This window comes from Mixophyes fleayi, chromosome 9 (assembly GCF_038048845.1).
Source record: "Mixophyes fleayi isolate aMixFle1 chromosome 9, aMixFle1.hap1, whole genome shotgun sequence".
Taxonomy (NCBI): domain Eukaryota; kingdom Metazoa; phylum Chordata; class Amphibia; order Anura; family Limnodynastidae; genus Mixophyes; species Mixophyes fleayi.
The window spans coordinates 9,080,395-9,098,004 of record NC_134410.1 but is presented as its reverse complement, the minus strand read 5'-3'; the positions used below and the strand labels follow the sequence as shown (position 1 = coordinate 9,098,004).

Below are 17,610 nucleotides of genomic sequence, written 5' to 3'. Positions count from 1 at the left end.
TCTATGGCTGAGCAACTGCTAAGGTATCAATAAGCATCTGAAAATTATCAGGAAACCTCTAATTACATGCAGTTCTGCTGTTCGTCATGATCCACTACTTACACCTCCCCCTCATAATCGTCGAATAAAACCATCTTTTCAGTATGAATCCATATGCAGTTGCTCAAATACACCCTGACCGGACTAGGCCTCTGTTAGAGCACACCGCCCCCCTCATAAGGAGTCGTAAGTGCACAGCGCAAAGAGACACTACGCAATCAGACCCTATTTGTAAAAGACACGTGTAATCATTTGGCAGCAAAATATCATGTTCAATCTTTTGCAGAAAGTTTGTGGCTTTTAAAAGAAAAACAAACGAAAAAAAGAATGTAACTTATTTCTGTTTCCCCATGTTCTGTCAGACCCCGATGTCACTGAATTGTAGAGCACGTTTGCAGACTCGTCGTTAGTGTTACAGCTCCAGCGCTTTCACTGGTGTAACCCAATGGTGATGGCAGAGGAGAACAGGGCCTGAAGCAGCCTGGTTGGCAGCTGTATGGACCCTGTAGCATCTGCCACTCCTACTATCACAATAATTACAGTCATGGATTATTTTTAAATCCCATGGAAAACTCAACATTAAAATGGTGTAAATTTTCTAGCTACAATTTTTTTGTCCTTATATTGCATCCAATGATTTTTCAAAATTTATTAGCACTTTGATATTGGCTTGAGTTCCATAAGAGTAGAGATGTATTTATATTCTGTGCAGCAATCTTCTGGCTCCCCATGCTCCAGAAGTCTAGCACTGCAGTCTTCTCTTCTACTAAGGAGGCCTGTGCTGTTGTCGATGCCCCTCCTCTGTATTCGCAGGGAAAAGCAATTTTACAGAAAACTCTGCTGTCCCTGTCAGAATCCTGTAGTAAGAGGGAGGAGTGCAGCTTTGGACTCTTAGAGCCTATGAGGGACTTTTCGGGTCAGAGGGTCACTTAATCGAAGCTAAGTAAAACCTACACTATTAATGTCCACCCAAAATTCAATGATAAGCATTTGGCGGAATACTCCTTTAGTGTGTGCGTTTAACTGCGAAAACATTGATGAAACTGACACACGGATTCATATTAAGATTAAAATCCAGGCTGCTTGTGTTTTGGAAAAGCTTTCTGCTGTCAGATACTTTCCATGTTGCTTCAGTCCTTTCACGTTAATGAAATTACACCTGAGCCACACAGGGAGAGCAGGTGCCGGCATCCATTGAGAGAAACTGCTGAGACTCATTTACATACTGCAAAATCTGCAGACCAGCCATGACTCAACCTACATCGGAGACATAACTACCATAGTGGCAGGTGGGAGCAGTTGTTACGGGGCCGCACCTTGGGGTCTCCTCTGTCAAAACCAAATTTTTATGTGTGTACATTGGGGGCCCTAACACATTCTAGCTGGGGGGCCCACAAATGTCTAGTTCTGCCCCAGCCTACCCCCACTTTAGGATAATTCCCTTTAATCATTTGAACTTTTACATAGCTCTCCTAATAGACGGCTCAGTTTAGTTCTGTTTACATCTTCAATGAGCCACGAGGGTTAGACGACATTAGGACTATCTCCTATTACATGTCACTTGCCTGTGTTTGAAGCTTTGTATTACACCTGTGTTCCCCCCCCCCCCCCCCCCAGGCTCGCTCTATATGTGAAAGTGCATTTCAGCCAATGTAATAAAAAAACTTTCAAACACAGAAAGTGACACAAGCAATAAGCACACTCCGGCTCTTCTCTCTGTGTCATGATTTATTTAACACGTTAAGTGAAACTAAACCAAGCAGTATTTTATGAGACTAAATAGAAAGGTTGAAATAAATAAAGGTGGGGAGGGGGGAAGTCGTAGTAGGGTGGGTTTCCAAGACAACTTTTCACTCTTGGTAAGTGCATTTCCAGTGGTATATGGAATTCGGTGAAAGTAGGTGCAGATTGATTTTTGGAGTGTCCTTTAGAGTCAGCCTTTGTGAATGTTCTAGACAGCAGGTGTTATTGTTGTAGCCGTCAACTTGATCGGAATATAATACTTTTGCATATAAAATTCTCGAAGCTGCATCTATGCTGAATGAATGCTTCAACCAGTGTCCTCGAATAGCTGTGTGACTGGTCCTTGCAGTCACAATGGGGATCTATGATCCCTTTTAAAAGTTGATTGGAACGTAGTTATGGTGGAGTTACTGATGTCCTATGTTCCTGCACCATCAGCGGGCGTCAAACTACTCCTAAACGCTGCAAATCTGGCAGACCATATGGGCAGCACAGTGGTTCAGTGGTTAGCACTTCTGCCTTACAGCACTGGGATCATGAGTTCAATTCCCGACCATGGCCTTATCTGCGTGGAGTTTGTATGTTCTCTCCGTGTTTGCGTGTGATTCCTCCGGGTGTTCCAGTTTCCTCCCACACTCCAAAAACATACTGGTAGGTTAATTGGCTGCTAACAAATTGACCCTAGTCTGTCTGTGTGTGTATATGAGGGAATTTAGACTGCAAGCTCCAATGGGGCAGGGACTGATGTGAGTGAGTTCTCTGTACAGCTCTGTGGAATTAGTGGCGCTATATAAATAAATGGTGATGATGATGATGACCATTAGACCTGTATGTCCCTACGTGGCCAATTGGTAAAATAAAATGTTTGGGGATATGAAACTGTATATTATCTAGGGACCAGAAGACGGTCATGCACACAAACTTGCTTCATCTTCATCCGCACCCATTTATAGATTGTCTAATTTCTCTGCTCATAACATCAGACATTTTATTTAAAATCCTGTATGGAATACTAGTCCCATTGTAGCTGTATTATTTGCAAAAGAGGTCAAGGTTATAGAAAAGCTGTGATTATCCAGCTGCTGTTGGACTACAAGTCTCAGCAGGCCTGCACCGTGTGTTTTATTAAAATGAACTAATTATTTACGACAAATTGCAGGATCTTCCATATCCGAGATCTTTTCACAGTAAGGGAAATCTATATATAAAAAAAAAAGCCAAAGCTCGTTATTTTATCATATTATTTTATATATTATCTCAAAGAACTGACATTAAACATTTGTATAGCTATATTGTATATTCTACCCAGAATGCACTAGATAAACACATTACCTGTCATTTAACTTAATAGAAACGAGCAATAAAGTTGCATTTTCAGCACCGCAAGAAAGAAAAAAAAAAGATGCAATTGCCTCTCTATTGAGTTTAATTCCACAGTTTATATTACACATAGAAACCAATGACTTTTCTAATAAAAATCTGTTCCTCAAATGTAGCTTTAAATGAACTTTTAACAATCTCGTGTCAGCATAATCCCTCAAGTGAATTAATCTGTTACTTATTTTTCCAGCCATTCTTTATGTAAATAGCAAGCTGTTCCTTTTCTTGAGTGACAGAAAGGATTATGAACAGGTACAGCGCTGAATACGAATTTCAAAGGGTTATAAAAATGCATCTCTCAAGAAAAACAGCCGATTCCGCTACTACAGCTGCTTAAACCATCAAGATAGAGGCTTGTCATACAATCCTGTGCTCTTAATTAACTAGTTGCCTGCATGTTAAGCAAATTGTTAATTAACAGGTGTACTGATGTGTATTCAGCGGTGCAGGTGCCGGCTTTACACACACACTTGTGGAATTTAGATAAATCTACCTAGAGATGCATCTAATTAGTTCTCTGGGCTATTGAAAAGTCACGTTTTATCCATATTATTGCATCTAATAATAGGTGTAAACTGTGGAGAAAATGCAAAATCTATCTTGGAATTTTATTTTTTACTACTAAGTGTATAATTTTATGATGCAGCCAGTGTATCAATATTATCGAAGATATATTTTTATTAACGGACTTGGAATCTTGGGCAGCACGGTGGCTCAGTGGTTAGCACTTCTGCCTCACAGCGTTGGGGTCATGAGTTCAATTCCTGACCATAGTCTGTGTGGAGTTTGTATGTTCTCCCCGTATTTGCGTGGGTTTCCTCCGGGTGCTTCGGTTTCCTCCCACACTCCAAAAACATACTGGTAGGTTAATTGGCTGCTATCAAAATTGACCCTAGTCTGTGTGTATGTTAGGGTATTTAGATTGTAAGTTCCAATGGGGCAGGGACTGATGTGAGTGAGTTCTCTGTACAGCGCTGCGGAATCAGTGACGCTATATAAATAAATGGTGATTATGATGATATTAACGGACTTGGAATCTCTGCCGTTATCAATACACTTTGCTTTCCAATAATCTCTCTAGGTGTAAAGGCTCCTATTGTATCCAGTCCGCCAACTGACTGGTTTCTTCTAGGTTCCCTATCTCATGCATTCAGGCCCGGCGCTCCCATTAGGCAAGGTTAGGCACTTGCCTAGGGCGCCGGGCTCTGGAGGGCGCCCTCCAGAATGAAAATTACTTTAAAACTGTGCGGCGACCGCTGACCATACCTGTCACGGCCGCCGCACAGGCAGGTATGGTCAGCGGTCGCCGCACAGGGGCTATTGCTCACCACCACCACCTCTCTGCTCCGTCTCCTCCCCTCCGCTCACTAGTGTCAGTGAGTGGAGGGGAGGAGACGGAGCAGAGAGGCGGCGGTGGTGAGGTAAGGAAAGACCGGGTGAGGAGGGAGGAGGGCGCCGTTTTTGCCGATTTTTTTCAAAATGCCTAGGGCGCCATAGACCCTAGCACCGGCCCTGCATGCATTAAGGTAAAATAAAAATCAGGACAAATCCTGATTTGCCCAGCCGCACCTACAATTACCTGAGACAGTGCCAGCAAAAGCCCTGTCCAAATTTGGAGCCAAAATCAGGACAGATCCAGAACTATTGAATGGAATGATTCAGAGGTTATCTGCTCATAAAAGAAATGTAGAGGTAACAGATTTTTGACACAAGGCCATTAAATTTGCCTATAGGGCTCCATGATTCCTGAAGAGTGTTGATGAGATATGGCAGATGGTTGCTGTGGGAGGTAGACTCCTCTCTCTGCCTCCCGCAGAATCTCTGGACACATGGGGAAGCCACCACTCACCCCACCTTTCCTAAATCATGGGAGGGGGAGGAGGGCAGGAGCAGAACGGAAGGTGAAGAGCAGAGGGAACGTTCCACACAATGACTGCTCCCTAGGATTGCATTGACACCTGCATTGCACATGCCCCATTGGTAGTTGAACAACCCTAGTACATTTGCACAGAGCACTCTACACAAAGCTGTAATTTGCCTGTGTCTTATTGCAGTGACCCCAGTGCAACATGCACAGATGCCAATATTAATCTCACGTACCCCGTTGAATTTAGCACAGTAAAGAAAATACCTGGCAGCACCTCCCCAGCACCATGGCTTTTCCCTCAGTGTTACTGTGCATTGCTCCACAGATGCGACACATTACGGCTCACTTACTGCAGTGCTAGTGTGAGGGGACGGAAACTCTGAGCCACTGAGGACAAAGTCTTCCAGATGGTTAGTGGCTCCAACTTTCCTGCACTCCTGCATTACAGTTAGTGATCAGTGATATGCTAAACAGGACCGCTCTGGGGGACAAGGAGGCATCTGCCCATGGTCCTGGGCTACATTGTGCTGGGTGATTGGACTATTGGATTTTTTTCCTTTAAAATGGTTCTGATAGACTGTTCATGAGTCTAGCCCCCGGGATTCAATTGGCCAGCTAGCCTCTGATGCTAAAGCATACCCCCCTACTGTGCCCCGATTATAGGGCCGCACTGTCCCTGGGCATGGTTATCCAACGATGGGAAAGTCGGAAGGTTTGTCCCTTTCACTGCTGTCCAGCATAATTTGCGGTCTTTAACCAAAGCAACAAAGGAGGTGAGGAGGTTACTGAGACCTTGTGTGTCGGAGAGGGAAGAGGACCATACCTGGACAAGGCCTCTGAGAAGCAACTGAAGGAAGTTCTACCAGCTGAGGGGTGGACCATCCATGGTGAGACATCCAAGGTTCACAGCTGACCGCACCATGCGGAACAAGAGGACAGTCAGCGAGGGCATCACACCTACCTCCTACAGCAGGATTGTCATACGGTGAGGTCAATGAGGTACCCAGGCAAACGCAGGATTCGTAGAGGGGGGTTTCCACACCACGCCATCAGTGGGCGTGACCAGCATGCATGGGGGCGGGGCTATAATATTAGACAGTGCTTGGCTGCTCTCCAACTCTTCCTATCCCCATAATATACATGGGCAATGCTGCGTGCACTACTGTTAGGTGCAAGAAGAGCCTTGTGAACCGGAGGCATGGTCCAACCACCTCAATTATACAGTGCTCCAGGCTTGGAGGGTTGGGTTCCAGGCACTAGGAACCCACCCCCCTCGGTTTGCCTATGGTACCCTACCTTCCCCATTCCAGCATACAGAAATGGAATTGTGTTGACTACGACGTTGTACGTTATGCTCACAGAACTCTTCTAAGACTATTAATGTCCTCACAATATTCCGCACAATCCACTATATCCTTCCACCCGTTGTTACTGTAATGTTATATACTTATTTCCCCTGTTTACGCTCATAAATGGGTTAAACTCAACTGAAAACTGATTTCACAGCATATTTCCTGGTTTCAGTGATTACTTTATAAAATGCTCCGAGCCGTTTTTTTTTTGACACCGGCGGAGGTTAATGAGTTTCCTAACTCATCAGATTACACATAGATGTCAAAACAACCTCATCCTTTCCCTGGGACCGGAGAACCAGGTGCGCACAGCGCTAAATGTACCGACTTTCCAGCTGCACCTCACCTCCAACAATAGGAAAACAGCTTCTTGCAGCAAGTTGCATCAGCTCTGGGTAAACACAAGTACCATGCAGTAAACAGACTGTAACCACACTGAGCGGAGATCAGGGTGAGATCACTTCTATCTCCAGACTTACTAAACAACTTGTTTTCCTGCCAAAGTCATTTGTTTTCCTTTCTTGTAGGTATATTTATTTAAAATTAAGTGTCCTAAAACCACATACTCGGATTAGAAGTCATGTTATCCTCGTACGAGCCCCCAGCAGACGTAGCTGATCAGGAACACTAAACATCTTCCACTTTTATTCTAACTTAATCCAGCTTGGTACAGGGGGCACACGTAGGATTTCTAGAGGTTTGGGGGTTCCATATAATTGATTTCTGAAAAAAGAAACTTACCGCAATAACCCTGCAACACACTCTAAGGTTTTTTTGTAGTCACATTGTTTTACTACATATAACAAGTGTGGTTTTGTCACAAAGTGTTGTATATTCACATAAAGTGGGGTGTTATCTAATAATAAGATTGAGACAGTATAGCTTACAAAAAAATTGAAACTAAAACTCAATGTGAATTCAAACAAATTAACAATTAATATAAAAAAATAGATTTATTCTTATATATTATACTATATTTTTACCTTACCAGAGTGATGGGCAACAGGTAGGCTTAACTTCACCTATGGTCTCCTGCTTCATTGTCAGAATTGTTTGTTACATGTTCTTATAGATAGATGTCTCTTTCTTTGATTAAATGTATTGTTTTATCTTAGTACTGAGATTAAGGGTGATTTGTGGCCCTTTGAAGGGTAGAGGGCCCCTGAAGAGTATAACTACCAACATTACCACCTGAATACCCCACAATAATATATATATATATATATATATATATTTCAGTTGTTAAAATTAGATTTTTATTAGTGCAGTTATATAATATGCATTATATAATCTATACAAGCTAGCTGTGATTAGCACCCGTTTCCATTATAATAAAATAACAATAGCCTACCGCTATAGGCTCACAGCGTCCTTACAACGAAGCTGCTGTATTGTCTCTCGCATCCCTGTATAACACAATCTATCAACCTCATTAAATCGCTTGTTCATTATCATACTTCATTTTTAATTACCTCATGAAGTGGGGCTCTCACATTCCACATTAAGCCTCTGGTTTGCCGTTTGTAAGTTATTAAAAAAAATATATATATATATCCAACAACTTTCCAGTTTCTTAATAAACAGATATAATGAGACGACATTTTTCTTCTGTCATTTGTCTATATTTTCATCCTATTCGGCTATTGCAAGTTACCATGTTGGCATCTTGGTCTTGATTTTGGTGGGACATCCCGATTCATAAACCAAAAAAAGGGTGTGGCTTAGCAGAAAAGTGGGTGGGGGTTTGGTCAAAATGGTGTTGGAGCTTATTTTTCCCTGCTTTCGGGATTCTATATGTTGGGAGGTATGCCATATCCTTAAATGGATGAGGTCAGCTGACAGAAGGGGGTGTGATAACAGTAATGTATCACAGTGGCCCCACCCCCCGATCTGTAATGCTGAGATTCATGGTATCCAAAAAGATGCAAACTGGAAGTGGACCGACTGATTATTTTTGCAATAAATTTATGTTTTCATGATACTAAAATCTGAATATATTTTTCAATGGGGGGCAAGAACTTATTTTGATAGTCAAATGAATACTGGCTGCCAAAAAGGTTATGTTTAATGTACCTCTGGCCAATATGAAGCTAATTAGGTGCTTTACTTCAGGTCTGGCCAACCTGTGTCTCTCCAGGTGTTGTGAAACTACAAGCCCCAGCATGCTTTGCAGGCAGATAGTCAGCAGATAGCTGGTACGGCATGCTGGGAATTGTAGTTTCACACTCCTGGCCAGACCTTAATAGTAAACAAAAAACTTTGTACTAGATTTCACGTTTCTAACAGTCTTTGATGGCTTTTTCTTACGATTGTCAGTATTTAATGTAAAAATAGGTTTTCAAATAAAAGTGCAGAGGAATAAAATGTCAGCACGCCATGGGTTAAATCTGTAAAGGTCTTTGGGTAGGGGGGTTGCTGCGGGAGGTAACGGTGAAAGACGAAAACATTCACATAATTATCCTCTCTAATTGCCATTTTACAATAATTTCATCCACAAAAAAAATATCCCACTGAAGTGGAGATGTTGTGATCACAGCGGCAGGTAAAGAGCTGTAATACAGACCTTTGTCTTCCACTGATCACATCAACGGCCTGGAATGAGATAAAACAAAAGAGAAATAGAATTCCATTTTCCCTGATTCTTCCATGGACAAGAAACATCCTGCAGAGCGCTGTATACAATGAGATGCTACACAGGGATCTGACAGGAACAGGAGCCTGAGTACTCTGCAATACTCTGCACAATGGTTCATGCTGCTATGTTTTGCAAGTTACTCTATAGAACTTTATGGAAGAAAACAAATGAGTGCACCACCTACAGATTGATTACCGTGAACCAAAGTCTTTTATTGTTAAACTAAGTCAGGGCATCTCAAACCCTTTATATCATTACAGAATACAAATATATCCCTAAATTACTGATTTAAAGTGTGCCTATCATTTCACTCAGAGCCAGTGACATCACTGAGAATGCAGCCTATCCACTCACTAGGAACCAGTGACATCACTGAGAATGCAGCCTATCCACTCACTAGGAACCAGTGACATCACTGAGAATGCAGCCTATCCACTCACTAGGAACCAGTGACATCACTGAGAATGCAGCCTATCCACTCACTAGGAACCAGTGACATCACTGAGAAAGCAGCCTATCCATTCACTAGGAACCAGTGACATCACTGAGAATGCAGCCTATCCAGTCACTAGGAACCAGCGACATCACTGAAAATGCAGCCTATCCCTTCACTAGAAACCAGTGACATCACTGAGAATGCAGCCTATCCACTAACTAGGAACCAGTGACATCACTGAGAATGCAGCCTATCCATTCACTAGGAACCAGTGACATCACTGAGAGTGCAGCCTATCCACTAACTAGGAACCAGTGACATCACTGAGAATGCAGCCTATCCACTCACTAGGAACCAGTGACATCACTGCAAAGTTCTAAAGCCATGATATATTAAGCCAATATATCATGACAGTAGGTGGGGAGCACTGCACCCCCCTGTCAAAAAGCATTTTACGCTGTGAAAGACCTACATGCACGTTTGGCCAGTGAAAGTGTTTTGATGTGACTTAAGAATGTCGTCGTCCCCCCACATTGACTGTCACCTGATAATGACTGAGTGAATCATTTCTTCACAATTTCATGGTTTCACCGTTCGAAAACGCTCATCTGACAGTGCCCATAAGTTTCCGGAATCCACGCGTGTCTCTTGGCGATTGTGATCAAATGAGATTTTATTTTTCGTTTGTTTTTTTTGCAATTGACACGTTCCTAACATATCATAACATCATGGATTTTGCTTTATCATAGTTAGATATTTCTTTCATTAATAAAGATAAAAGTATCCGATGACTTATCCAAAGATCCGTCAATTAAAGCCGTACTAACTGTGTAATCACATATCAATACTCACATTGAAATGTTCCAATTTTTGTTAGAGCCTTTTCCCAGAGGAACCTGTATTTCTGTGTATTCCCGTGTCTTGGACATCTCTCTTCCTACATGTCGCTGGTGTGGTCCGCCACAGAGGGAACTGACCATCCTTATATTCCTAGAGATGGTTATTAAAAGCCGAAAGGGCCCATCCTTGGGTAAACGTTCCGTCATATTATGAGATTACATCTAGTACAGATATGTGTGACCATAACATGACGGGATTTTTATATGCTCTATGCACACACTGAGGTGCCTTATTCTGTTTTTCTATTAAACCCTTTTTTATTGTTTCTTGGGCTGTAAGCTGGTAATGAAGTTCTGAATTTACAGTAGAATCAGTCTTGTTATTTGATTTTTTTTTCAGGAGTGATGAAGTGGATATATAGGTATACTTTATTTTAATTGACTATTTAAGCACAGCTTATAGGAGGGAAACATTGTCCTCCTTTAAAAAAAAAAGTTTTATTGTCTAGTTAAATGATCACTAAACTTCAAAGTGGATATTTTCAGATTTAAAAACATGATGATAAAATTCGCTGTTCGGTGTTACCCTGATGTTCTACTGCAGCTTCGTTAAAGTATTCGCTCCTTGCTCCATTAAAGACCACGGAAGCTCCTGCTACATATTTAGAAAAAAAAATGTGGCATTTGTCATCCTTATAGATAATGGGACACTCACGACCTACTTTGCTTTTGTCCCACTCAGGGATGGGCTGGGGGGCAGGGAGATATCTGCCCCCTGGGCCGGTACCATAGTGGGCTACCTTGTGCTGGATCACTGGGCCACCTGTATTGTTTTTATTCTTTAAAATGCTCCTAATCGGCTGCTGAGTCAACTTTTGCCCCCCCCCTCGACTAAAATTAGCCAGCCTCCCCCTGGTTCTTCTGTGTCTGCACTAGCTCTAAAAGAGCAGTGCACCATGGGTAAAAAAATCTGCCTATTATATATTATTTCCAGTACCCTGAAACCTGCTGCCTCGGACAACTGCCTCTGGTTGCCTCATTATCCTGCTGTCCAGAACTTCTTGTGAGTTTATCAGAGTTGCCATAAACACTTGGGGTCTGATTCATTCAGGATCTTAATTTGAGAAACTTCTTATTTCAGTCTCCTGGACAAAACCATGTTACAATGCAAGGGGTGCAAATTAGTATTCTATTTTGCACATAAGTTAAATCCTGGCTGATTTTTCATGTAGCACACAAATACTTGATAGCTTATTTGTACGCTGGAATTTAAAGTTAATATTTGTGTGTTACATACAAAAACAGTCAGTATTTAACTTATGTGCAAAACAGAATACTAATTTGCACCTCTTGCATTGTAACATGGTTTTGTCCAGGAGACTGAAATAAGAAGTTTCTCAAGTTAAGATCCTTAATGAATCAGGCCCTAGGAGACGATTGAGTACATTGTGTATTATGCTCTTTCGGGGCGAACATTCGTGTTACACGAACAGTTAAACTTGCCGCTTCTGTTTTCTTGTTGTTTGCTTCACTTGCAGAGATCACAGGAGGGAATTGAGCAGCGAGTCATTCTTCACGGTACGTCTGCAGTGGGCTTCCGTGTCGCACTTAGTCATAACTTAGAGAATGATAGAGTGCGCCAGGCTCAGCCGAAGCTCCTCTCGCACCGTAAAAATTATTCACTGATCGCTCGCTCCTCAACTTTTACTGTTACTGTCCTGAAGGCCTGAAACGTTGTTCTGTTTAGTGTTCCGTTCCTGATACTTTTGTGCAGTAGATGTTTTATACACCTAATATAGATACTTGTTCAAGGACCTACCAAAGCTTTATTTTAGTAGGATCCTAAGGCAACAAAATGATTAGTTTCACCTCTATAATACATCTTCATTTATTAGATCAAAATGACCTTGGCTTAGAAAAAAAAAGTTACATTGATGTTTTTTTTATTTATTTGTGTTAGGAAATAGGAGAACTTTACTAATGTTGATATTGTATTTTAGAAAGTTGAAGCGTCTTATGCTGTAATTATAGACATGATTACAAATCCGGAAACCTCTGATCCTAAAATACATACAAAGAAACAAGACGGCAAACCCGTAAACTGAAGATAAAGAGGGTACAAGCATTGGTGGCTGCACGGGTTTTGTGGGCAGCAGAGATTTTGCCAGGTGCCTGTTTGGAGTTATTGTGGCTTCACCAAAACAAGTCGGGCAAACAACAAACAAGTCATCACTAATGTTTAAAATAAATGAAAGATACATGTATATATAAATATACTGCTTATCTCTCTGCGTTACATACCAATTTATTAACAGAGGAGGTTTGTGTCAAATGATATCGAGGAAATGTGACCAACCTGTGGCTTTCCATGTGTTGTGGCACTACAAGTCACAGCATGCTCTGACAGATGTTGTCTGGCTACCCACTGGCCAAGCATGCTGAGGTTGTAGTTTCAAAACATTTGGCGAGCCGCAGGTTGGCCAGGCCTGATATAGAGGAAGGAAGTTGATTGTGGAGTATCACGGTGGCTCAGTGGTTAGCACTTCTGCCTCACAGCACTGGGGTCATGAGTTCAATTCCCGACCATGGCCTTATCTGTGTGGAGTTTGTATGTTCTCCCCGTGTTTGTGTGGGTTTCCTCCGGGTGCTCCGGTTTCCTCCCACACTCCAAAAACATACTGGTAGGTGAATTGGCTGCTAACAAATTGACCCTAGTCTGTGTGTCTGTCTGTGTATATTAGGGAATTTAGACTGTAAGCTCCAATGGGGCAGGGACTGATGTGAATACTGAATTAGTGGCGATGAACCATACATATGTATCTCTAGATCAGTGCAACCAAGGCGCACTTCTTTAAATTAATGATATGTGTACAAGTGAATAAAATCATTTGAGAAAGTGCAAGCAGGACAATTAAGACCACTGTGTACGTTGCACATTACTGTGAAACAATCAATGTATAAATCACTGTAGAGTAAATTTACTAAACTGCAGGTTTGAAAAAGTGGAGATGTTGCCTATAGCAACCAATCAGATTCTAGTTGTCATTTATTTAGTACATGTTACAAAATGACAGCTAGAATCCTATTGGCTGCTATAGGCATCATCTCCACTTTTTCAAACCCGCAGTTTAGTAAATATACCTCCTATGTGCCAGCATATACATAAGTAGAAGAATATTGTGCACAACATAGCTATTTTGGCATAAGCCAACGTCATGCCATCACCTGTAGGCGAGTCCCTAGCTTGTATATAGTGATTTGTATATTGTTTGTTTTAGAGCGTGGGACTATATTTTCTTTTGTTTGTATCTCTAGAACGATTTCCTCCTCCTTTTAAAACCCTGTCTCTGATCCCAGTCAAGAGCACAGGTTTACATACACAGAGAAAGAGGTGGTGCGATTCTTTTAAATGGAGTTGTACAATTGATATTCAATGATCAACCAATCACATATCAGCGTTTAGCAGTTTGATGCTGTCAGACTAATGTAAGGTGACATTTGATTGGTAGCCATGGCTTCAAGTACAGCATTGCATGCTCTAACACAAATCGGTGCAGGAGCCCAGGCGGCCCAAGGGCCACATTCTGCCCCCAAGGGCCACATTCTGCCCCCTAAGCCTTCACCTGCGGCCCCCAGCTCCTCCCTGCTTTATTGTCAGATGTGTTTGTTATAGCTTGTAATTGGTTAAAATACCTGTCATAGTCATTGAAAGTAACACGCAAACTTTTGATCCTCTGCTGATTAATGATCAGTCTTTGCCATTATCTAAACATGTCGCATCACAAAACATGCGCAAATTGTGGTATAGATGCCGGACAAAGGCAAGATTTTCCCCGTAATATGAGCTTGTATAGTTTATTGTCTCACAACAGTGTGGAGCCACATGAAACGTTATCATTGATCACGACAATGCAGTTATCACCTGCAGTTAAGAGATATATTTTCACTCTTGTTACAAGACTGAGACATTCAATTGTTTTTAAAATATGAAAGCTCCTGAGTAACTTATACAAATAAAAGACAATAGAGAGGCGATAGCAGTGACACTGGGACATATTCCTCAAGCCTTGATTCATGCCTGTACACGGGGCATTTGTCTGGTATTTTTTCTAGATGAATGATCTTAATAATGACAGCGGAGAGGCGCAGATAGAGTCATAGGATTTCATCTTGGGAAATTCATTCGCTGGAGGTTGAATGTGTGATTCTAGACTGCTCTACGAAGCATATTCATATTTAATTCCTCTTCTCCTCTTTTATCATCTCCTACTACAGGATCCACTAGTAAATATAAATATATCATACCATATAATATATTAATATAAATAAATATTGCATTCTGGCATTGAATGCAAAAAGCACGCAATATGTCGAAGATTGTTTGGGAACTTGAGATACCCTACAGGCATATTTTCCACCCCAGTTACAATATCTGAATATGGCGTCCTTGCATAGCACTGTAACAGAATATCCTATGACAAATGACAGAGGCATTACTTCTTTTCCAGTTTTTTTGTCAAATATCCCCATCAATAATGGAAAACTATTTTGAATATTCCTAACAAGCAAGATGTGAAAATCCCAGACAGGTGGTCTTCCCATAAACGTTCCCAGGGTTACTGATAACACGTCAATTGATTTGTAATTCGAGGCATTTTGATACGCCTGCAGTCATATTTTTTAGCAAGGTCTGATCTACATTGCAAACGCGATTTAATAACAACACACACCTCACAACGATATACAAATTGTTATCTTGTTCCAATATGCAGCAATGGTATAAATAAAAATAAATGTTTACAATAAACAAAGTAGCAATTGTTTAGAATGTTACACATAAAATGACAAGTGATTACAATGTAACAAATACCAGGTGTTTGCAGTGCTACACAATAACAGGTGATTGCAAAGCAGCTCAGGGACAGAGCTGGTTAGGTAGTGTATTATCCACAAGCCCAAACTGTACAGTAGACATTGGAAACAGTTTAATGACTATTGATTTAATGTGCCTGGGTAAATTTGGACTTGCAGAATGTGTTCTTTTATAACAGGATTTCTGTTTAAATTGTGTATAAATACTCTATACTATAGAAAAGCATGTTTGGGTTTTTTTTTTAATGAGAAAAACAAACCCCATCAGCAGTTTTCACTGTTATTGCAGCTGTTCCAAAGCAATAAAACACTGATTAGTTAGTAAGGCCAGATGGGCCTATTTCATTAAAGTGCCTGGATTCCGACCTCTATCAGTCGCAGCATTTAGTCCTGTTTGAGCCCTCTGATCTGGTCGATGTAAGGATTATGTTGTTTCTAACATCTTAGGCTGGGTACACACTACAGAAAATGTCTCCCAATGCGATATCGATAACGACTGAAAGTCCCGATCAGCAGCCGATTCCTGTGTACACACTGTACAAGTTTTACAAGATTTACCATCAGATCTGTGCTCTTCATCTGTCATAACCATCGGCTGAAAAGATCGGGACTCTGTAAACTCTATAGAGATCTATGGACACTGCCGGTCATGATTGCTTACACACTGCAGGATTGGAACAACATTGTTCCATCATTTACTGAGATTTTTAATCCGTTTATAAAATCAAATGAAACAATACGATGTGCTTTGGAACAATAATCAATAATCGTTGGAGCGTACACACTTATGCGATATCGGACATAACGGTCGTTTATCGTGTGTTTGGCTCGATAAAACCTGTAGTTTGTACCCAGCCTTAGGGCTAGATTTACTAAACTGCGGGTTTGAAGAAGTGGAGATGTTGCCTATAGCAGCCAATCAGATTCTAGTTATCATTTATTTAGTATATTCTGCAAAATGACAGCTAGAATCTGATTGGTTGCTATAGGCAACATCTCCACTTTTTCAAACCCGCAGTTTAGTAAATCTAGCCTCTAGTCTCTGTTACAAGTTGTAATATAATGCAGACAACTTTTACACGTATGTGACATGCCTGTGATTTACGTTTAATGTATGTTCTTTGTTTTATAGCTAAGAAAGCAAAGGAGGAAGAGGAGGAGAATAAACCGGTGTTAACGAAGAAGAAAGTGAAAGAGCTGAGAGTTCTGGATAGTAAAACAGCCCAGAATTTATGTGAGTATACAGCTTGTCGTTCCCCCAATGAGTGCATATACACAGCACTGTAAACGTGTTTAGACAAGTATCCGCTTGTACATGTAAAGAACATATATAGCATACTCGCCAACTTTTCCTCATTGGCTTCAAGGAGATCCTGGGGAGGTGGTCGATTGTCACAATTTTGGCCAAACACAACAGGGGGCGGGGCTAAGATGATGCGATATTTGTGTCATTAAGCCTTGGCCCCTGCCACTTATCTGTTGCGGGGGCGACAACCGTGAGGTCGCCCTGCTCTCCCGGGAGCAGGGAGGACTCCCAGAAATGCGAGAGTCTCCCGGACATTCCGGGACAGTAGGCAAATGTGCGTTAAAGAAAAGCAGCTAATGAATCTCTAGAGACTGAAGTGTCTTTTACATTTCTGTCTCCATTACTGAAGTCATGTTGTCTTACCTGTCAGTCTTTGATTACATCTTGGTCTCCATGAAAATGGCCACCTCCATAGGCATCAATACATGGACATAGGACACAATTTCTGAACTGTGTCATCATGCCACAGATGGTGAAGCCAACCACGTCTTGTACTGGTTCAGCATCAGGGAGAATGCCAGACTCTTCAGGGAGTGAGGGAGATCACCCCTAGTTCAGGGAGTCTCCCTGACAGTCAGGGAGAGTTGGCAAGTATGATATATAGGAGCTGACATCATGACGTCTCTCAAAGTAGATGCCACTATCAGAAAAACTTATGCTGCCCCTAAATATGTGGAGCCTTAAGCAATTGTCCAGTTTATAGTAAATTCAATGCTGACTGTGGGTTATCTTACCAATAGTCCATAGTCTATGCTTTAAGCTGCCTCTTATCCCACCTTCTACAGGATATGATTTCATACAGGGGACTTGCAGCATCTTTGATTGTCCTACCCACTATAATGTATAGTAGATTTTACTTTCTGCTGAAAGAAAGAATGTTATTGTGATCCTATTGTGCATAAACGCAGATATATTAACTCTCATTTTTACCACTAAAGGGTAAATGTATCAAACCTTCAATAAAGGGAAAGTGGAAGTGTTGTTCATAACAACCAATCAGATTCTAGGCATCAATATCCAGGACATTCTAGAACCTGTTTAGTTGCTATGGGCAACACATCCACTTTTCCTTTCTGGAAAGTTTGATAAATCTACCCCTAAGACTGTGGATAAAGTAAAATTACTAGCAAAATGTATTACT

General features: G+C 41.4%; 1 protein-coding gene across 5 annotated transcripts in view; it reads left to right on the top strand.

The window, feature by feature from the left end:
- Positions 1-17,610, top strand: part of DIAPH2 (diaphanous related formin 2) — an 828,187-nt gene that overhangs the window by 346,779 nt on the left and 463,798 nt on the right. For all 5 annotated transcript variants that reach the window (XM_075186343.1, XM_075186345.1, XM_075186342.1 and 2 more), the window contains one exon: positions 16,296-16,397. In XM_075186343.1, coding sequence (XP_075042444.1) covers positions 16,296-16,397 — 102 coding nt within the window. The remainder of the gene's footprint in view (positions 1-16,295; positions 16,398-17,610) is intronic.